This window comes from Sus scrofa, chromosome 7, assembly GCF_054392235.1.
Source record: "Sus scrofa isolate SSC_HxYL_T2T_F1_AM1 chromosome 7, Sscrofa_HxYL_maternal_Yorkshire_Landrace_v2.0, whole genome shotgun sequence".
Classification (NCBI taxonomy): domain Eukaryota; kingdom Metazoa; phylum Chordata; class Mammalia; order Artiodactyla; family Suidae; genus Sus; species Sus scrofa.
The window spans coordinates 105121446-105144499 of record NC_139389.1 but is presented as its reverse complement, the minus strand read 5'-3'; the positions used below and the strand labels follow the sequence as shown (position 1 = coordinate 105144499).

Below are 23054 nucleotides of genomic sequence, written 5' to 3'. Positions count from 1 at the left end.
TGTAGGTTGCAGACACGGCTCGGATCTCGCGTTGCTGTGGCTCTGGCGTAGGCCGGTGGCTACAGCTCCGATTCAACCCCTAGCCTGGGAACCTCCATATGCCGCGGGAGCGGCCCAAGAAATAGCAACAACAACAACAACAAAAGACCAAAAAAAAAAAAAAAAAAAAACAAAAAAAAAAACATACTCAAAAAATGAGAGTGTAGGAAACTACAGAAGCTCAATCATGGAAAAGGTTTATTTTTTAAAAATTTTATGGCCACATGCATAGCATATGGAGTTCCCAGCCAGGAATCAAACCCAAGCAACAGCTGTGACCTATGCCACAGTTGTGGCAATGCCTAATCCTTACCTGCTGCTCTGGGCCAGGGATCAAACCTGCACCTCTGCAGTAACCAGGCCACTGCAGTCGGATTCTTAACCCACTGCAACACAGCAGGAACACCAATCATGGAAAAGTTTTAGTAGCAAACCAGTAGCATCAATAAGCAGAACAAGGAAACTCAACCCAGGGAAGGAATACTAGATCACTAGATTATCTGCTTCAGAAGATAAAAAGAAAATATTGTGGGCTATCTAGAGGTGGGAAAGAACTGAAAGCTTTAAGAAAGAGTAATAATGTTTTTCACAATAGCATTAAGGACTTCTGGTTCCAGGAAAGGTAAACACAGATCTCCCTATTGCTTTTTCTCAGTACCAGTTAAAATATTATACTTCATATATAAAACAAACATAAGAATGTTCAGAAAGATGGAGCAAGGAATAAAGAACAGTTAGGGACATTGGGACCTAAGGAACAGCATGGTGATAATTTCTCTGCATTTTCCTTTACCCTCATTGCAGTTTGGGGAAGGCTGAAACCCTAAAATGCAATAGACACAAATAAACAAAAGCCCCAGGAGAAGTTTGCTCTCTCCAGCCAAAGAAACAAGAAATGAGCAGCCTGGCAAGACAGAAAACATTCATAAAATAACCATCCTACTCCAGCCAAATGTCATGGGAAAAATTGTAGCCTACATGCATCCTTATCAGCAAAGGCCATATGGGGAGATTAGACATCCAGTCTCACCATGAGGTACCTCAGCAATCCCCACTGGGGTGGTGTCTGAGAAGGTCAAATAGAGTTCTGGGACATTCATTCTCATCATGTAGTAATGAGGTTCCCTTTCCATGGTGGTTTTGGAAGACCACTTGGTCAGCAGTAAGGAGACATTCCTAAATCTTAAAAAAAAAAAAAAAAAAAGACAGGGTAGTGTCAGCAGAGGCCAAGAGGAGGAATATGTCCATTCCCCCAAACTTTCAGAATAAGAGGTTCCCCTTCTTGGCATGTTAACGGAAACAGAGAGGAGACTTGGACATCTACCACACATAGCAATAAAAATGCAACACTTCTCTTCCTCTGCTAGAGCACAATCAGAAGGGGCCTGGTATTTATATAAGATCTAGTGAAATATAACACTTGAAATGTTCAGAATATAATGGAAATTCACCTGCAAAGAACAAGAAAAGTCAACTTGAATGAGAAAAGACAATCAACAGAAGCCCACTCTGATATGATGCAGATATTGGAATTGTCTGATAAAAATTTAAGTAGCCAACATAAAAATGTTTCAATAAGCAATAATAAATATCAAAACAATTGGGGAAAAAGTAGAAAGTTGCAGAAAAATAAAGTCTCGGCAAAGAAATACAAGATATAAAAAAAGAAAATAATGGAAAGTTTATGACTGAAAAATGCAAAACCTGAAGCCAAAAAGTCAATGGATGGGCTCAACGATGAAAAGAACAGAGGAAATAATCAGTGAAACTGAACATAGAGAAAGAATTATTAGCAAATATGAAAAGCAGGGAGAAAATGGAGTGTAAAAATTATGAAGAGCCTCTGGAGCCTGTAGGACTATAATATTCATGTTATCATAGTCACACAAAGAGAGAATAATAGGGCAGGGATGCAAAGTACTCAAAGAAATAATGACTGAAGACTTCTCAAATTTGGCAAAAGTCGTAGCCTATGTATTTAAGAAGCTGAGAGAATCATAAAGAGGATATGCCCCAAAAAATCCATGCCAAGACACATCATAATCACAATTTTGAAAATGAAAGACAAAGAAAAAAATCTTAAAGGTGCTTGGAGAGAAACAATATCTTGCCTAATCTTATCCATAAGGTGAAAGCAATTTGAAAGACAATAGATTTTTCATTATAAATCACAGAGTCCAGAAGAAACTAGCAAAATATTTCACAAGAATCAAAAGAAAATGTCAATACAGAAATTTATATCCAGGGAAAATATCCATCAGGAATGCAGAAGAAACCAGGACATTCTCAGTTGAATGAAAACTAAGAGAATTTTTCATAAGCAGACATGATGGAAACAATGACTGAAGAAAATTCTTGAGGAGTTCCCATCGTGGCACAGTGGTTAATGAATCCGACCAAAAACCATGAGGTTGCGGTTTTGATCCCTGGCCTTGCTTAGTGGGTTAAGGATCAGGCGTTGCCATGAGCTGTGGTGTAGGTTGCAGATGTGGCTTCGATCCCACCTTGCTGTGGCTCTGGTGTAGGCCGGTAGCTACAGCTCCGATTTGACCCCTAGCCTGGGAACCTCCATATGCTATGGGAGCAGCCCAAGAAATGGCAAAAAGACAAAAAAGAAAAAAAAAAAAGAAAGAAAATTCTTGAAACAGAAAACAAGAAATCTTACAATATAGGAAGGAAGGACAATGGAAGAGTAAAAATATGAATGAACACAATGGACTTTGTTTTCCCTTGAATTCTCAAAATTATGTTTAGTAGCTGAAGCAAAAATTATACTGTCTAATATAGTTCTCAATGTATAGAGATAAAATATCTAAGGCAATTTATACTGCAAAGAGAATGGAAAGGGAACTAAGTTTTATAGGCTTCATTTGAATGAGCAAAAATTTTTAGAATTAAAACCACAGAAGTCCAAAAAAAGGAAGAATAGAAAGCAGAACAACAACAATAACAGAAGACATTTACAAATATGGTAGATACTAATCAACTATATCAATAATCGTTTTAAATGTGAATACACATATTAAAATATTAGAGTATATGAAATATAAGACCCAGCTATGTGCTGTCTGTAAAAAACCTATTTTTAACATAAAGATACAGATAAAGAATAAAAGGATGAAGAATGATACTATGCTAACACTAATCAAAAATATGCTGGATAGCTATATCAATTTCAGACAAAGCAGAATTCAGAGCAAGAAAAATGAGAAGGTATACAAAAGAGCATTAAATAATGATAATGTGGTCAATTCTCCAAAAGGACACAGCAATCCTTTTTTTCTTCTTTTGCAGCTGCACCCAAGGCATACGGAAGTTCCCAGGCCAGAGATCTAATTTGAGACACAGCTGCAACCTACACCACAGATGCAACAATGCTGGATCCTTAACCTACTACTTCAGGGTGGGGCTCAAACCAGCGCCTCTTCAGTGACCTTAGTTGCTGCAGTTGGATCCTTAACCTATTGTGTAATAGCAGGAACTCTGACATAACAATGCTTAATGTGTATGTTCCTAAAAAAAGAGAGTGGCAAAATACTTGCAGTGAAAAATGATAAATGTTCAAGAAGAAACTAACAAATGCACTATTATATTTGAAAATGTCAACAACTCTATCTGTAATAGACCCAGCAAGCAGAACATCAGTAAGGACAGATAGAGTGGAACTTAACAGCAGCATCAATCAACTGGATATAATTGACATTTATAGACTAGTTCATTCGATAAGAGAAGAACAGAGACAGGATTAGGATGGCAGAATAGAAGGACTGGAGCTCAACTTCCCTCCTAAAAACAACAAAATTCACAACTGAAGGCTGAGCAATCTCTACTCAAATGGACTGGAAACCTTAAAAAAGATATCCTACTCCAGAAGAAAAATAGGAGGCCACATCAAGAGGTACGAGGGGTGATTTCATGATATAAACAACCCCATACCTCCCGGGTGGGAAGCCACATAGACTGAAAACTAACTGGTTCACAGGACTCACCTACAGGAGTGAGAGTTCTGAGCCCCATATCAAACCCTCACATGTGGGGATCTGGCACTGGGAGAAAGAGCCCCCAGAGCATCTGGCCTTGAAGGCCAGTGGGGCTTGTGCGCAAGAGCTCCACAGGACTGGGGGAAATGGAGACCCCATTCTTAAAAGGCACACACGGACTTTTGCATGCACTGGGTCCCAGGGCAGAGTGAGGTCTCCATAGGAAATCTGGGTCAAACCTGACTGCAGTTCTTGGAGGACATCCCGGGAAAACAGAGGTGAACGTGGCTTGTTGTGAGGGAAGGATATTGAAGGCAAAGCTCTTGGGAATATTCAGCAGCCATGCCTTTCTCTCCAGGTGGCCATTTTGGGAAAATCTGGCCCCACCCGTCAGTCAGCCTGAGAAGCCCCAGGGCAAACAACAATCCAGGTGGGATCACAGCCCCGCCCCTCAGTAAACAGGCTATCTAAAGACCCCTCAGGCACACAGCTGCCTCTAATCCCATCCAGAGACTAAGCCCCACCCACCAGAGGGATTGGAATGAACTCCACCTACCAGTGGGCAGGCATCAGTCCCTCCCATCAGGAAGCCTACAGCAAGCCCCCACACCGACTTCTGCCACAAGGGGGGCAGACACCAGAAGTAAGAGAGGCTACAACTCTATTATCTATAAAAAGGTCACCACACCAAAAACCCATAAAAATGAAAAGACAGAGAACTATAACTCAGATGAGGGATAAAGGAAAAACCCCCCAAAATCAGCTAAGCAATGAGGAGATTCTCAGCCTCCAGGAAAAAAGACTTTATTAGATTGTTGATGCTGAAGATGATGATGCAAGACATTGGAAATAAACTGGAGGCAAAAAGAATAACTTACAGGAAACATTGACCAAAGAGATACAAGATATAAAACTTAAACAAAAAGAGATGCAAAATACAACAACTGAAATTAAAAATTCACTAGAAGAAGCTAACAGCAGAATACAGGAGACAGAAGAACAAATAAGCGAGGTGTGGAGTTCTTGTCGTGGCGTAGTGGTTAACGAATCCGACTAGGAGCCATGAGGTTGTGGGTTCGGTCCCCTGCCCTTGCTCAGTGGGTTAACTATCCGGCGTTGCCGTGAGCTGTGGTGTAGGTTGCAGATGCAGCTCAGATCCCGCGTTGCTGTGGCTCTGGCGTAGGCTGGTGGCTACAGCTCCAATTCGACCCCTAGCCTGGAAACCTCCATATGCCATAGGGGCGGCCCAAGAAATAGCAAAAAGACAAAAACAAAACAAAACAAAACAAAACAAAACAAAACCCAAAAAAACCCAAAAAACAAATAAGCGAGGTGGAGGACAGATGAGTAGAAATGGATGCAGAACAGAAAAGAGAAAGAAGATTGAAAACAAATAAAGAGAGTCTCAGAGAACTCTGGGACAACATTAAACACACCAACATCCGTATTATAGGGGTGCCAGAAGGAGAAGAGAGAGAGAGAGAAGGGGACAGAAAAAATATTCCAAGAGATAATAGCCAAAAACTTCCCTAACATGGGAAAGGAAGCACTCACTCAAATCCAGGAAGCACAAGTACCATATAAAATAAACCCAAGGAGGAATACGCTGAGACACATATTAATCAAACTGACCAAAATTAAAGACAGAGAAAATCTTGAAAGCAGCTAGGGAAAAGAAACGACATACAAGGGAACCCCAATAAGGTTATCAGCAGATTTTTCAGCAGAAACTCTGCAGGCCAGAAGGGAGTGGCATGATATACGTAACGTAACGTGATGAAAGGAAAAAACCTCCAATCAAGATGACTTTACCCAGCAAGGCTCTCATTCAGATTTGAAGGAGAAATAAAAAGCTTCACAGATAAGCAAAAGCTGAGAGAATTCAGCAACACTAAACCAACCTTACAACAAATACTAAAGGATCTTCTCTAGGCAGAAAAGAAAAGACAGTAACAGGAATCAAAAATTCCACAAATGACAATGCTCACCCGTAAAGGTATATATACAGTAAAGATACAAAATCATCCAGGCACAATTATACCACCAAAGTCAGAAATCATGAGAAGAGGTGGGTACAAATGCAGGACACTGGAGATGAACTTGCAATTAAGAGACCAACAACTTAAAACAATCTCATATACATATAGACTCATATCAAAACTTCATAACTGCAAACCAAAAATCTACAATTGATGCACAAACAAGGAATCTCTGGAGAAGAAATGTATCTCATCGTAAATAAGTGCATAATCCAACACGAAGGGGGTCATTTGACATCATTCTTGGAATGATGAATTCTTCTTAGATCTGATTCTGATTTCCTCTCCATCAGAGAATTTATGATAATTATAATTAAATAATGCAACTGTACAATTAAATAATATAGTTCTACAATTGTGTTATTAATAACCATTTCTCTCTGTGATACAATGTAAGGTCTATAATGTCTTGTTTATCACATCGCCTAGAATGTTGTAATGCTTATATTAAGAATCAATAAGATATAACAAATTGTGAGGACATATTTATATAGTTACACTGTTTTTTAACCAATTTATGCATTTTGTATTTTACTTATTTTCATAGGGTATATTATTTTTGTTATTCTTACCAGTTATTATTTTTATTATGCTATATAAAATGTTTAATGGTATATAAGGCTTTCTTCTTCATAAATTTTAGTTGCATAATGTAACAATTTTAATATAATAATTTTTAAAGAAAAATTGAAATGTAATAGATAATACTAAATAGTAAAGATGAAAGCCATACAAAATGGGATAAAGTATAGAATAAATTTCCTATTTGTCTCAGCATATTTTCCATTCCACTTCAGCAGAGGGAGTCACTTAATCTGTTTCTTAAGATCCATGATATAATAATCTGTGTGAATGTAATTGTGTTTGAATGTATGTATTTTATTCTGTAAAAAGTAAAAATAAAATTTCAGAATAAAAAAAGAGAAGGACACACACATTCTTCTAAAACTCACATGGAATATTTATCAAATAGAAAACATTATGGAACATAAATTCCAAAGATTGTAAACCCTACAGCTTGTGAAAATGAAAGTGATGCAGTAAAAGCAATGTTAAGGAAAATTTATAACACTGATTACATACATTAGAAAGAAGATCTGAATTAATCTACTATTTAATCGAAATTAAGCTGAAGAGAAGAAATAATAAAAGTTAAAGCAGAAAATAATGAAATTGAAAGCTGGAAATAGATGAAAATCGCTGAAACCAAATGCTAGTTATTTGAAAATATAAATACAATTTATAAACATTTACCCACACTAAAAACAAATTTTAAAAAACACAAGAGGAAACAAATTACTAATAAAGATAGAAGAATTCTCTCAGTGGAAACAAATCGGTCTTTCCCAGCTACAGTATGATGCTGCACATGTTTTCATTAAAAGTTCACTTATAAGTGTACTTGGTATAGCCTATGTTGCAGGAATATGTCGTCCTCCTCTCAATTGCGGAGTTAATAATTTCAGAGGAGATCCCTGGTCTGTTTTTGCCCTCACTGTAGCTCATGAGTTGGGTCATACTTTGGGAATGAAGCATGATGAAGAATCCTGTTTGTGTGGGCAAAGTGCTTGCATCATGAATGCTATCAGAGTGCCAGCAGAGAGATTCACCGATTGTAGTTATGCAGATTTTACAAAGACCGCTTTCAACCAGGGATCGTGTCTGCACAATCCTCCAATTCCAGGGACAGTCTTTATGCTGGAGCACTGTGGGAATGGTGTGGTTGAAGGAGAAGAGAAGTGTGACTGTGGATCTGTAAAGCAGTGTAAACAAGATCCCTGTTGTCTGCTGAACTGCACGCTGAGGCCTGGGGCTGCTTGTGCTTTTGGGCTTTGTTGCAAAGACTGCAAGTTCATGCCATCAGGGGAACTCTGCAGACGTCAGGTCAATGAATGTGACCTTCCGGAGTGGTGCAATGGCACATCCCATCAGTGCCCAGAAGATGTATATGTGCAGGATGGGATTCCCTGTAGTGAGCGTGCCTACTGCTATCAAAAGAGCTGTAATGACCATGATGAACAGTGCAGGGAGATATTTGGTGAAGGTGCAAAGAGTGCATCCCAGCGTTGCTACAAAGAAATCAACTCCCAGGGAAATCGTTTTGGCCACTGTGGCATCAATGGCACGACATACCTAAAATGTCCTATTTCAGACAGCTTTTGTGGGAGAGTTCAGTGTGAGAATGTGGGAGATATTCCCCACCTGAGGGATCACTCAACTTTGCAGTACACCCGCATCAATGATGTCACCTGCTGGAGTATCGACTATCACTTAGGGATGAATACACCTGATGCCGGTGAAGTGAAAGATGGCACAGTGTGTGGTCCAGGAAAGCTCTGCATACACAAGAGGTGCGTCAGTCTGTCTCTCCTGTCACAAGTCTGCCTGCCTGACACCTGCCACATGAATGGGATCTGCAATAATAAGCATCACTGCCACTGCAGCTATGGGTGGTCCCCACCCTACTGCCTACACAGAGGCAATGGAGGTAGTGTTGACAGTGGCCCGGCATCCGCCAGAAGAGTTTTCTTGCCACTAGTTGTGACTCTTAGTTTGTCTCTTTTGCTTTTACCTTTGGCTGCTATATTTATGCACCTTCGAAAACGTTTCGGGCCCAAGAAGACTACGGCTCATTCTTCAGATTAAGAACATGCCTGTAACTTAATATCCTCTACACGATTAAGTTTTAGTCTATTGGCAGTAGAAGTTTTACTACATACCTGACACTGAGCCCATTTCTGACAGTTGACAGAAAAATGCAGAGAGACCTTCCCTTCTGTCAGTATCAGAAACTTTGCCATCAAGCAAAGGTAATCCCTAACACTTTCCTATCTACGGTTCATTGTCGTAAGCTGCAAATAAAGCTCCGTTTTCCCCCTGAGTTAGCCCTCTTTGTGTTTCTTGAGCACAGATATGACTCATGGGAAAGACAGGAGACAGACATCTCAGGACCCCGGGCAGGGGGGCGGGGAGCGGCGGTGAGTCTTGCCTCTCTCCTTTTATTCCCAAAGTAACATCTCAGAGGTGCAGAGGATGTATTTGTGTGGTCCGCAGAGTGGATTCCATTTATCAGGAGTTGTGTTCTTAGGTGATTTTGACTGGGACTGGCCGTTGGAATCATGGCAATGTTTTCTCAATGAAAAGCTAGAACAGGCAAAGATTGCAAGTTAGCTCGTGCCATCAGGGGAACTCTGTAGACATCAGGTCAATGAACGCGACCTTGCAGAGTGGTGCAATGGGACATCCCATCAATGTCCAGAAGATGTTTATGTGCAGGACAGGATTCCCTGTGGTGACAGTGCCTACTGCTATCAAAAGTGATATAAGGAGTTCCCATTGTGCCACAGCAGAAACTAGGAACCGTGAGGTTGTGGATCCATCCCTGGCCTTGATCAGTAGGTTAAGGATCCAGCGTAGCCATGAGCTGTGGTGTAGGTTGCAGACGTGGCTCAGATCTGGCACTGCTATGGCTGTGGTGTAAGTTGGCAGCTGCAGTTCTGATTAGACCCCTATCCTGGGAATCTCCATATGCTGCAGGTATGGCCCTAAACAGCAAAAAGAAAAAAAAAAGTGATGTAATAACCATGATGAACAGTTCAGGGAGATTTTTGGTGAAGGTGAGGCAGTACATCTTAGAATTGCTAAAGAAATCAACTCCCTAGGAAACCATTCAGCCCAGGTGGCCCTTATCTCCTAGGGGGCAGGAGAAATTGTGGCTGAGGAGCAATCATAGGTAGAGATAGAATCCAAGAGCTCTAAACTTCTACATGCTCATGCAGAGCAAGTCTGTTACATTGTCATGGCTCAGATGGGAAAGCTCAGGATCATTTTACAGGAGATGGTGACATCTAAGTGGATGCCCCTAAAGGTATTGGCTGTGTAGATTGATAGGAACCCTTAAAGACTCTCCCCATTTCTCTTCCTGGCTGCCATACTTTATATCTGTGCTCTTGTGCCAGATCTAGCACAATCTGGTAAAAGATATACAAGCCCTGATAAGGGAGGGATGAGATTACATACTCATGTTGCTGCAAGAATTAGGTAGCGTGTAGTGGCTAAAGACAGGACAGTATACCTGAGATTGGATGATGAGGCTGTTATTATATAAAAGAGTGCTGGATATAAATTGAGGTAAGCATGAATTAATTGATTTGGGGTGCTTTCTTGAGATGTGGGACTTGCCACCTTAGCAAAGATCCCACCCCAGATGAGGCACATTCACTTCTACAGAAGTTATTAAATAAAGGGAGAAAGTAATAGATCATCCTAGACAAAGTGGAAATGCTAAATTGGAAGAACAAGGCTGAGATTAGTGGGCATACCACATCACGTGTATTATGTCAAGCTCGAACCCATCAAGAATGCAGTGATACAAGGAGCAGCAGCATCTAAAAGGAGTTCAGTTTTATCTCTTCTATAGGATAGTTTGTTGATAGTACAGCTTATCGCAGAGTAGTGTTTGTTAACTTGGTCCCTTGATGTTATAGAAGCCAGGAGGCTATGCTTAACAGCCGGAAGCTATAGGACCACAATTGCTATAGAGATTTCCAAGGTTAGAGAGGCAGCTAAAGGGATTTATATGAAGGGACTTTTGAGGTAGTAACAAATCATGGTATCTCAGGTTGCAAAATATGAGTAAACAAAAAATATGTTGCCTAACATCTATAATGAGAAGGCAAAAATGGAAGAACAAAAGGCTAAGAATTGTGCCAATTAAAATTCAGTTGGTGGAACAAAGCTGATTTTCAGATATGATTGACTAAGGAGATCACTCTAACTCTAAAGTTTACTGTATAACTAATTAATAGATAAACACTATGTTTTAACTAAGTTGGATTTAAATAGGGGAAAGTCCTTCAGGATGAAATTCTTACTATATTATTGTTGTAATTTTGTTAAATCACAAATCACCACAGGAAAATAAGAATGGGAAATAAGAATAATAAGTAAATAATCAGGAAAGACTGAGGAAAACTGAATATCAGCAAGTGAATAACAGAAAAGACTAAGTTATCCATGGAACACTCCCCACTCAGCAACACAAAATGGAAATTATTTCCTGGGAAATTTAGTTTTCCACGTATGTTAGCAGGCGAACCTTATATTGTCTTCTGGGGCCTGTCCTCGGAATTGTGCCGTACAGGCAGGCATCCCCTTGTTTAGGAACCTGCCCTCGGAATTGTACCGTTCATACAGGCCCCTTTTCCTGATTAGGAGCTTGTCCTCAGAACTGCACCATTCAGGCAGGCTTCTTTTTCTGATTAGGAGACTGCCCTCGGAATTGTACTGTTCAGGCAAGCTCCCTTCCTCAGCTTCTTGTATCTTCTCAGCTCCCCTCAATATCTTGTTTTGATTTGTATTTCTCTGATGATTAGAGATGTTGAGCAACTTTTCATGTGCCTGTTGACCATCTGTATGTCTTCTTTGGAAAAACATCTATTCAGGTCTTCTGCCCATTTTTGATTGAGTAGTTTTTTATGATATTGAGTTATGTGAGCTGTTTATATATTTTGGAGATTAACCTCTTATCAATCATATCATTTGCAAATATTTTATCCTGTTCAGTGGGTTGTCTTTTTGTTTTGTTGATGGTTTGCTTTGCTGTGCAAAAACTCTAGTTTAATTAGGTCCCATTTGTTTCTTTTTGCTTTTTTTTTTTTTTTTTTTTTTTGCCTTGGAAGATGAATCCAAAAATATATTACTACTCTTTGTATCAAAAAGTATTCTGTCAATGTTCTGTTCTAGGAGTTTTATGGTTTAAGGCCCTGCATATAGGTATTTCATCTATTTTGAGTTTATTTTTTTTGTTTTTTATATGAGGAAATGTTCTAATCTCATTCTTTTACATGTAGCTGTCCAGTTTTCTCAGCACCACTTAGTGAGGAGTCTATCTTTTATCCACTCTTTACTCTTGCCTCCTTTGTCATTAAAAAACTGACTATAGATGCATGGATTTATTTCTGGAGTCTGTATTCTGTTCCATTAAACTATGTGTCTGTTTTTGTGTGAGTACTTGCAGTATTGATTGCTATAGCTTTGTAGGATAGTCTGAAATCAGGAATGTGATACCTCCAGCTTTTTTTTTTTTCTCAAGATGCTTTGGTTATTCAGAGTTTTTTGTGGTTCTCTATGACTTTTAGGATTATTTGCTGTAATTCTGTGAAAAATGTCAAAGGTATTTTGATATGGATTGCCTAAAATCTGTAGACTACTTTGGGTAGTATGACTATATTAACAATATAAATGATTCCAATCCAAGAGCATGAGACATATTTCCATTTCTTTGTGTAATTTTTAATTTTCTTCATCAACGTTTTAGTTTTCAGAGTATAGGTTTTTTTTTATCTCTTTGGATAAGTTTATTCTGAGGCATTTAATTCTGTATGAGGCTATTTTAAACAGGATTATTTTCTTGCTTTCCCTTTCTGATAGTTCATTATTAGTGTATAGGAAAACAATAGATTTCTGTATATTAATCTTCTATGCTGAAACTTTACTTAATTAATTTATTCTAATCATTTTTGGTGGAGACTGTAGGGCTTTCTCTATAGTATCATTTCATCTGTAAATAATGACAGTTGTACTACTTCCCTTCCAATTTGGATAACATTTTAAAACAAGACTAAAAATAATTTCACTATAGTAAAACATACATAACATTAAATTTACCTTTTTATTTTTTAAGTTTTATTGAAATATAGTTGATTTACAGTGTTATGATAATTTCTGCTGTACAACGAAGTGATTCAGTTATAAATATACACACATCCATTATTATAAAATTCAGTGGTGTTAAGTTCACTCACAATTTTGTACAACCATCACCACTGACCATTTCCAAAATATTTTTGTCATCCCAAAGAGAAGTCCTGTACCCATTAGACAATAACTCTTCATTTTTCTGTTTCCCTCAGTCCCTGGTAACCTCTACAAATTTACCTATTCTAGTGTTTTATGTAAGTGGAATCATACAATATTTTCCTTTTTTGTCTGGTTTATTTCACTTAGTATAATGTTTTCAAGGTTTACCCATGTTGTAGCATGTATGAAAATGTCATTTCCTTTTATGGCTGAATAATATTTTATTGTATGAATGTACCACATTTTGTTTATCTGTGTGTCTATTGATGGATACGTGGGTTGTTTCCACATTTTGGCTACTGCAAATAACTTTACTATGAACCTTGATGTATAAGTATCTATTTGAGTCTTTGCTTTCAATTCTTTTGAGCATATACCCAGAAGTGGAAGTGGTAGATCGTATGGTAATTCTATGATTACCTATTTGAGGAACTGCCAAACTGTTTCCCTTTGTGGCTATACCATTTTACATTCCCACCAGCAATGCAGAAAGGTTCAAATTTTTCTATATTCTTGCCCAGACTTGCTATTATCTGGGGAGTTTGTTTGTTTGTTTAATGTAATAGCCATCCTAATGGTTGTAAAGTAGTATCTAAGTATGTTTTATTTTATTTTTATTAAAGTGTAGTTGATTTACAGTGTTGTGCTGATACACATATACACATTCTTTTTAAAAATTTTCCTTTCCGGAGTTCCCGTCGTGGTGCAGTGGTTAATGAATCCGACTAGGAACCATGAGGTTGCGGGTTCGGTCCCTGCCCTTGCTCAGTGGGTTAACAATCTGGCGTTGCCATGAGCTGTGGTGTAGGTTGCAGACGTGGCTCGGATCCCGCGTTGCTGTGGCTCTGGCGTAGGCCGGTGGCTACAGCTCCGATTCGATCCCTAGCCTGGGAACCTCCATATGCCGCGGGAGTGGCCCAAAGAAATAGCAAAAAGACCAAAAAAAAAAAAATTTTCCTTTCCATTATGGTTTATCCCAGGAGATTGGATATAGATCCCTGTGCTATACAGTAGAGCCTCTAGATGTAATAGTTTGCATCTACTACCACTAAACTCCCAGTCCACCCTTCTCTCCCACCTCCACCCCGCCCCTTGGCAACCATAAGTCTGTTCTTGTCTGTGGGTTTATTTCTATTTTGTAGATAGGTTCGTTTGTGCCATACTTTGGATTCCATATATAAGCGAAATCATATGGTATTTGCCTTTCTCTTTCCGACCTACTTCACTTAGTCTGATAATCTCTAGTTGCATCAGTGTTGCTGCTAATGTCATTATTTCATTCTTTTTATGCCTGAGTAGTATTCCATTATATGTATATATTTCACATCTTTATCCTTTCCTCTTTCAATGGACATTTAGGTTGTTTCCAAATATTGGCTATTGTGAACAGTACTGCAGTGAACACTGGGATTCATGTATTCCTTTGAATTATAGTCTTGTCCAGGTATATGCCCAGGAGTGGGATTGCTGGATCGTATGGTAGTTCTCTATATTTCTGAGGCACCTCCATACCATTTTCAATAGTTGTTGCACTAACTTACATCCCACCAACAATATAAAAGGGTTCCCTTTTCTCCACACCCTTTCCACCATTTCTTACTTGTAGACTTCTTAATGATTTGCCAATCTGGCTGACATGAGGTGGTACCTCATTGTAGGTATTTTTTCTTTCATTTTTTTTTAAAGGCTGCACATGTGGCATGTGGATGTTCCTGGGCTAGGGGTCAAATCAGAGCTGTGGCTGCCAGCCTTCACCAGAGACACAGCAACACCAGATCCATGCCACACCTGTGACCTATGCAGCAGCTTGTGGCAATGCCAGTTCCTTAATCCACTGAACAAGGCCATGGATCAAACCCCCATCCTCATGGACACTATGTTGGATACTTAACCCGCTGAGCCACAATGGGAACTCCCCTCATTGTAATTCGGATTTGCATTTCTCTATAGTTGGTCATGTAGAGTATCCTCTCATGTGCCTATTAGCCATTTGTCTGTATTCTTAAGGGAAATGTGAATTTGGGTCTTCTGCCAATTTTTCGATTGGTTTGTTTGGTTTTTTATGTTGAGTCTTACCTGCTGTTTTATATTTTGGAGATTAAGCCTTTGTTGGTAGCATTTTCTGCAAATATTTTATCCCATTTTATAGATTTTTTTTTTTTTGGTCATTCTTTTGGCATGCAGAAGTTCCTAGGCCAGGGATTGAATATGGTCAACAGCAGCGACAAGGCTGGATCCTTAACCCACTGGCCCACCAAGGAACTCCCTTATAGGTTGTCTTTTCTTTCTTTTATGGTTTCCTTTGCTGTGCAAGTTTGATTAAACCCAGTTTATTTATTTTTGCTTCTTTTTACTTTTTACAGCTGCACTTGTGGCATATGGAAGTTCCCATGCTAAGAGTTGAATCAGAGCTGCAGCTGCATGCTATGCCACAGCCACAGCAACACCAGAGTCAAGCTGCATCTACTTGCAGCAACATTCAATCCTTAACCCACTGAGTGAGGCCAGGGATCAAACCTACATCCACACAGAGACGACGTTGGGTCCTTAACCCACTGAGCCACAATGGGAACTCCTATTTTTGCTTTTATGACTACTGCCTGGGGAGACTGGCCTAAGAAAACATTGGTACAATTTATGTCAGGAAATGTTTTACCTATGCTCTCTTCTAGGAGTTTTTATGGTATCTTGTCTTATATTTATAAGTCTTTAAGCCACTTTTAGTTTATTTTTGTGTGAGGTGTGAGGATGTGCACTAACTTCATTGATTTACATGCAGCTGTCCAACTTTCCCAGCACCACTTGCTGAAGAGACTCTCTTTCTCCCATCTTATATTCTTGCCTCTTTTGTTGAAGGTTAATTGACTGGGTTTATTTCTGGGATCTCTGTTCTGTTGTATTGATCTGTATGTCTGTTTTTCTATCAATAGCACACTGTTTTGATTACTATATCTTTGTAGTATTATCTGAAGTCTGAGAAAGTTTTGCCTCCTACTTTATTTTTTTCTCCCTCATGTTGGCCTTAGCAATTCTGGGTCTTTTATGGTTCCATATAAACTTTTGGATTATTTGTTTGATTTCTGTGAAAAATGCCATGGGTAATTTGATAGGGCTGCACCCACAGCATATGGAAGTTCCCAGGTTAGGGGTCAAATCAGAGCTGTAGCTGCTGGCCGACACCACAACCACAGCAACACCAGGTCCAAGCCATGTCTGTGACCTACACCACAGCTCACAGCAACACCAGATCCTCACCCACTGAGTGAGGCCAGGGATCGAACCTGCATCCTCATGGATGCTAGTCAGATTTTTCCACTGAGCCACGATGTGAATTCCTATCTCTATTTTTAAAATTTCCTTTCTTATCTTTATTATTCCCTTCCTTCTACTGACTTTGGGCTTTTATTCTTCTTTTTCTAATTCCCATAATTCTTAGGTTGGGTTGTTTATTTGAAGTTTTTCTTATTTCTTACAAAAGGGCTGTATCACAGTTAACCTCCCTCTTATATATGCTTTTGTCGAATGCTATAGTTTTTGGTGTGTTGTGTTTCCATTTTCATCACCCAAGGTATTTTCTGATATCCCCTTTGATTTCCTCATTGACCTGATGGATTTTAAGTAGCATATTGTTTAGTCACTGTGTGTTAGTTCTTTTCCATTTTTCTTCTGTAACTGACATATTTTCAAAGAGTTGGTTTTAAAAAAATGTTTGATATAATTTCTAAACTCTTAAATCTGTTGATGCTTATTTTGTGGCCTAGCATGTGACCTATCCTGGAGAATGTTCCGTGCACCCTTGAAAAGAATGTGTAGTCTGCTGTTTTGGATGGAATGTCCCATAGGTATCTATTAAGTCCAAGTGGTCTATCATGTCATTTAAGTCCTGTGTAGCTTTATTGATTTTTTAGTATGGAGGATCTGTCCATTGATGTAAATTGGGTGTTAAAATCCCCTACTACTGTTGTGTTATTGTAAATTTCTCCATTTATGTCATTAGTATATGCTTTATATACTTAGAGCTCCTGAATTAGGTGCATATTTGTTAATGAGTGTAATATCTTCTTTTGTATTTTTCCCTTTATCCTTATGTAATGCCTGGCTTTGTCTTTTTTTTTTTTTTAAGTCTATTTTGTTTTATACAAGTATTACTACCCTGGCTTTCTTGTCATTCCATTTGCATGAAATATCTTTTTTCATCTCCTCACTTTCAATGTGTGTGCCTCTGGTTCTAAAGTGAGCGTCTTATAAGTAGCATGTAAATGGGTCTTATTATTTTGTCCAAAAAGCAACCTTATGTCTTTTGATTGGATCATTTAGTCTGTTGACATTTATGGTAGTTATTTTTTAAGTTTCTTAAAAATTAATTTTATTGAAATGTAGCTGATTTACAATGTTTGTTAATTTCTGCTGTGTAGCAAATGATTCAGTTATACACACATACTCATATACTTTTTATGGTTTAATCACAGGATATTGAATAGAGCTCCCTGTGCTACATAGGAGGACCTTATTGTTTTTCCATTCTATATGTAATAGTTTGTATCTCCTAGTCCCAAACTGCCACTTCATCCCTCCCATCCTTGGCAACCACAAGTCTGTTTTCTGTGTCTGAATCTGTTCCTAATTTGTAGATACGTTCATTTTTGTTGTATTTTAGATTCCACATATAGTGATGTTATATGATATTTGTCTTTCTGTCTAGCTTACTTCAATTAGTATAATAATCTCTAGATCCATCCATGTTGCTGCAAATGGCATTATTTCATTCTTTTTTTTTTTTTTTTTTTTTTTTTGTCTTTTTAGGGCCACACTTGTGGCATATGGAATTCCCAGGCTAGGGGTCGAATCAGAGCTGTAGCTGCTGACCTATGCCACAGCCACAGCAATACAGGATCGAAACCACATCTGTGACCTACACCAGAGCTCACAGCAGTACTGGATCCTTAACCCACTGATTGAGGCCAGGGATTGAACCCATGTCCTCATGGATCCTAGTCAAGTTTGTTACCACTGAGCCATGACAAGAACACCTATTTTATTCTTTTTAATGGCTGAGTGATATTCTGTTGTATATATGTATCACATCTTCTTTATCCATTTCTCTGTTGATGGATATTTACATTGCTTCCATGTCTTGGTTATAGTAAATAGTACTGCAATGAACATTAGGATGCGTGTGTCTGTTTTTGTACTTATTTTTTTATTAAAGTATAGTTGATTTACAGTGTTGTGCCAATTTCTGCTGTACAGCATAGTGACCCAGTCATACATATATATACATACATTCTTTTTCTCATACTTTCTTCCATGATGTTCTATCCCAAGATTTTGGATATAGTTCCCTGTGCTGCAGTAAGACTTCATTGCTTATCCATCCCAAATGTAATAGTTTGCATCTACCAACCCCAAACTCTCCATCCATCCCACACCCCCCCCCTTGGCAACCAGAAGTCTGATCTCTGTCTCTGTGAGTCTGCTTCTGTTTTGTAGATAGGTTTATTTGTGCCATATTTTAGATTCCACATATAGGTGATACCATTTTGTATTTGTCTTTCTCTTAATGACTTACTTAATATGAGAATCTCTAGTTGCATCCATGTTGCTGCAATGCCATTACTTCATTCTTTTTTATGACTAAGTAGTATTCCATTGTATATATGTACCACATCTTCTTAATCTATTCATCTGTTGGTGGACATTTAGTTTTTTTTCCATGTTTTGGTTATTGTGAATAATGCTGCAATGAACATAGGAGTGCATGTATGTTTTTGAAACCATATGATGCAGCAATCCCACTCCTGGGCATGTATTTGAGCAAAACTATAGTCCATTGACATTTAAAGTAATTATGGATAGGTATGTACTTATTACCATGTTTAAACTTGTTTTCTGGTTGTTTTCATAGTTCTTCCCTGTTTTTTAATTCCTCCCTTATGTTCTTCCCTTGAAGTTTGATGATTTTTAGTAGTATGATTATGTTTCTTTCTTTGTTTTTCTGTATCTATTGTCATCTTTTTATTTATCTTCTATGTACTTCTACCATAGGATTAGTATTTATTGACCTATAGCTTTATATAGACCTATTATTTTCTACAAGTAGTCCATTAAGTTCAAACATATTCTTAAAGATCTACATTTTTAGCTCCCCTTTTCCACACTTTGTGGGGTTTTTTTTTGGCCACCCATGGTATGTGGAAGTTCCCAGGCCAGGGATGGAACCCACACCACAGAAGCAACCCAAGCTGCTGCAGTGAAAACACCATATCCTTAAACACCAGCACCACAGGAGAATTTCCCACACTTTGTATTTTTAATGCCATATTTTACATTTATGTTTATCCCCTTACTGTTTACTACAGTTAGGATAGTTGATTTTAGGATTCTGTCTTTTAATCTACATACTAGCTTAATTAAGTGGTGATCCTCAGTACTTACTGTTTATTTCCCTTTTCTAGTGGGATTTACCAATTCCTATAGATTTTTACTTTGTTCCATTTAGAAAAGACCCTTTAACATTTCTTTTAGGGTAGGTTTATTATTGATGAAATCTGTTAGTTTTTACTTATCTTGGAAGTTATTTTATCTTTCCTTATATTCTAAATGACAGTCTTGCTGAATGGAGTATCCTAGGTTGCAGATGTTTCCCTTTCAGAACTTTGAATATATCATGCCCCTCCATTATGACCTGCAGAGTTTCTGCAAGTAAGTCAGCTGATAGCTTTATGGGGATTGCCCTAAGACTTTTTTCTTTGTATCTATAGAATTCTCTCTTTAATCTTAAAATTTTTGATTTTAATTATAACATGTCTTTTTGAGAGTCTCATTGGGTTCATCTTGTTTAGGATCATTTTTGTTTCCTGTAACTGGATGTTTGTTTCATCTTCAGATTTTGGAAGTTTTCAGACATAATTTCCTTAAATACATGTTCAATTCTCCTTTCACTCTCTCCTCTTTCTGGGACCCCCTATAATGCATATGTTGGTATGCTTAATGTTATCCCAGAGATCTCTTAAATTGCATTCATTTTTTAAAATTTGTTTTTCTATTTGTCGTTCTGACTGAGTGATTTTCATTTTTCGATTTTCAGGATTACTTATGTATTCTTCTATAACCTTAGTCTACTATTTGATCCTTTTAGTGTGGTATTTATTTCAGCTAATGAATCATGCATTTTTGATTGGTCATATTTTATAGTTCCTTGTTAAAATGTTCACTATTTACATCAATTCTTTTCCCTAATTCAGTTAACATTTTTATTACCAATGTTTTGAATTCTTTATCTTGTAAAGTGTTTATTTCTGCTTCATCCTTTACTTTTTCAGGGGTTTTCTCCTGCTCTTTTAATTGAGAGTAGTCACTCTGCCATTTCACTTTGCTTACTTTCTTTGCTTCTATGAATTTATGTGAAACAGTTACATATTGCAGAAGGGGTTTTCTTAAGTGGCAGCATCCCTATACAGGTAGCATGTGCCCAATGCCTTTGGTGGGAAAGCTGGATTTAACATACACTAAAATCATGTCTTTCCTCAGGGTGTGCTGACAGCTCTCACCTTAGTAGTGGGAGGGCTGGAGAAGGAGAGACTAGAGATGGACCCAGATGTGAGGCAGGATTTCCCCTCGGCTGTGTAGCCATCTCTGCCCTATTCAGAGTGAGGTTTGATCTCAAGTTGATAGAACAAGAGCCATAAGGGTCAGGCCCAAACTAGCTCTACTCCTTTAAGCAAGTGCTTTACCTTTGCCCAGGACAGAGACTATTGCCTCAGAAAGGGGGATTGCTAAAGCAAGGGGTTCCCATGTGGGCTCTCTGTTTTGTTGGCCACAGACAAAATCCAAGCTGTCTCTGATTTGCTGCCTATATAGATACCCATAATTGTTTCCCTCATCCTGCTCAAATGCAATCTTGGGTGCAGATTCCCTTTTAACCTCACAGCCAGTTACTTCCCCAGCCTCCACCACTCCTTCACTATTGTGGAGCTGCACTGCAAGGGCCTTCATGGACTCCTGGCGTACATTGGGTGTGAGCTGTGGTGGGGCAGCTACTATCAGAGTTCTGGGTTTCTTCTGATGTTTGCTTACCTATGCACCAACAGTGGCTGCAGTTGCCCCACCCAGATTTCACCCCAGGACAAGGTCACATCTACATCCCATAGTTAAGTTTTCTTTCCAATCATGGTATCCTGAGATCCAGTGCCATGCTGTGATGTGGACAGCTGGAGTATTTCCTTGACTCAGGCTAGGGCATGTACTGAGGTGGTTGTAGAAAACCTCTATATGCCCTCTCTGCCCTGCTTCAGAGGCAAACCAGCACTTGATCCTCAAAAGCAGAGTCCAGGCTTCCCACAGCTCTCCTGATACTCCTGAAAGTCCTCCATCCAATTAAGGGGGCTCATCACCACTGTGTAGTTCCCCAGGACTGGGATCCTCAATCTCTGACTCTCACCATTCCCTCCGTAGAGGGAGTCTCCACTAGTGTATCCTCCCTTTTTTCTTTCAGTTCTCTTCTAGAGGCACAGGTCCAAACCTGATTGCTGTTTTTCCCTTCCTACCAGAATACGTGTGCTTTTTCTTATAGTTTTTGTTGTACAGGATTCTTTCTGTCAGTTTCCAATTATTTTTCATTGAGAACTTCCCCACATGCAGATATATGTTTGGATGTGTTCATGGGAGAGATGAGTTTCATGTCCTCATATTCCTCCATCTTCATTGATTCTTCTCAAGGGATTTTTGAATTTTCCTACAAAACTCTGATTTAAAAAAATCAATGCAGATTTAAGTAAATGGAGAGATGTTCCCTGCTTATGGGTAAGAAGACTAAATATTGTCAAAATGTCACCCCTTTCCAATTTGATCCAGGACTCCAGTGCAACCCCAATTAGAATGCCAACAGTTTGTTTTGTGGATATCAACAGAGTGACATAAAGTTTATATGGAGAGGGGAGGACCCAGAATATTCAACATAATATTGATGGAAAAGAACAAAGTCCATCAAAGGATGAATGGATAAAGTAAATATATGTTATGGAATATTCTTCAGCCATTAAAAAATAGAAGTCTTACCATTTGCACCAACATGGATGAATCTTCAGGTCACTACATTAAGTGAAATAATTCATATAGAGAAATACAGGTACTGTATATAATCTCACATATATGTGGAATTTAAAAAAAAAACCCTCAAATTTATAGATATAGAGAGTGTATTGGTGGTTGCCAGAGGCAGGGGTTAGAGGGTGGGCAAAATGGGTAAAAGTGGTCAAAAGGTACCAACTTCCAATTGTAAGATGTATTACCCTGGGAATATATTATATAACATGGTGACTATTGTTAACAGTACTGAGAGAAGGATCAAGATAGCAGAGGAGTAAGAAGTGGCACTCATCTTCTCCCACAAACACATCAAAAAAACACATCTACATGTAGAATAATTCACACAGAACATCTACTGAATGCTGGCAGAAGAACTTTAACCTCCAAAAAGGACAAGATACACTTGGCATAACTGGATAGAACAAAAGAGAAAAGGAGAAAAGAGTGAGAGAGAAAAAAGGAATCAGGACCATACTAGCATTCATGAGAGGGAGTTATGAAAGAGAAAAGGAACCCACACCCTGGGAAACCACCCAGCTGTTGGGGAGATCAGCCGAGATGGAGGGACTTCCAGTCGCCAAGAAAAGCAAAGAAGCTGGACTGAGGAGGGCAAATGGAGCGAGAGCTGCACAGATCATCTGTACCACCACTCTGGACACCACAGTCTGAGATGCTTAGGTGGGAGTTGGGTGCTGAGACTCAGGCTCGAGAGGTTAGTTCAGGGGAGGACTGTGATTGGCTGTGTTGAGATAGCATGAGGGCTTAAGGATCAGTATGCCATGGGCTGGGGAGCTATGTGCCACAGAAGAGGGAACCTGGGAGGAGGCCTGGGCCCAAAGGAGAAGCAAGGTGCCATTATTGGGGAGGGTGATAGGAGGAGGGGCAGGCCACTAGGAATCTCCCTGTGCACACAGACTCTCAGAGGGTGGAGTGACTCTGGGGTAGGTTACGAGTGGTGAGAGGCCACTTGCTGGAGCTACAGGAGACTGGGTGCTTCTTGTGCGGGCTACAGGTGGCCAGACACCTCTTGTGCGGGCTCAGAGCAGCA

General features: G+C 39.0%; 1 protein-coding gene and 1 long non-coding RNA gene across 2 annotated transcripts in view; both read left to right on the top strand.

Annotated features, from left to right (window-relative positions):
• Nucleotides 1-23054, top strand: part of LOC146401829 (uncharacterized) — a 227940-nt gene that overhangs the window by 159426 nt on the left and 45460 nt on the right. The window lies entirely within an intron of this gene.
• Nucleotides 6284-13865, top strand: LOC110261757 (disintegrin and metalloproteinase domain-containing protein 21-like). The gene has a single exon (XM_084969628.1). It carries the CDS (start codon nt 7586-7588, stop codon nt 8702-8704), a length of 1119 nt encoding a protein of 372 aa, XP_084825754.1. The 5' UTR covers nt 6284-7585; the 3' UTR covers nt 8705-13865.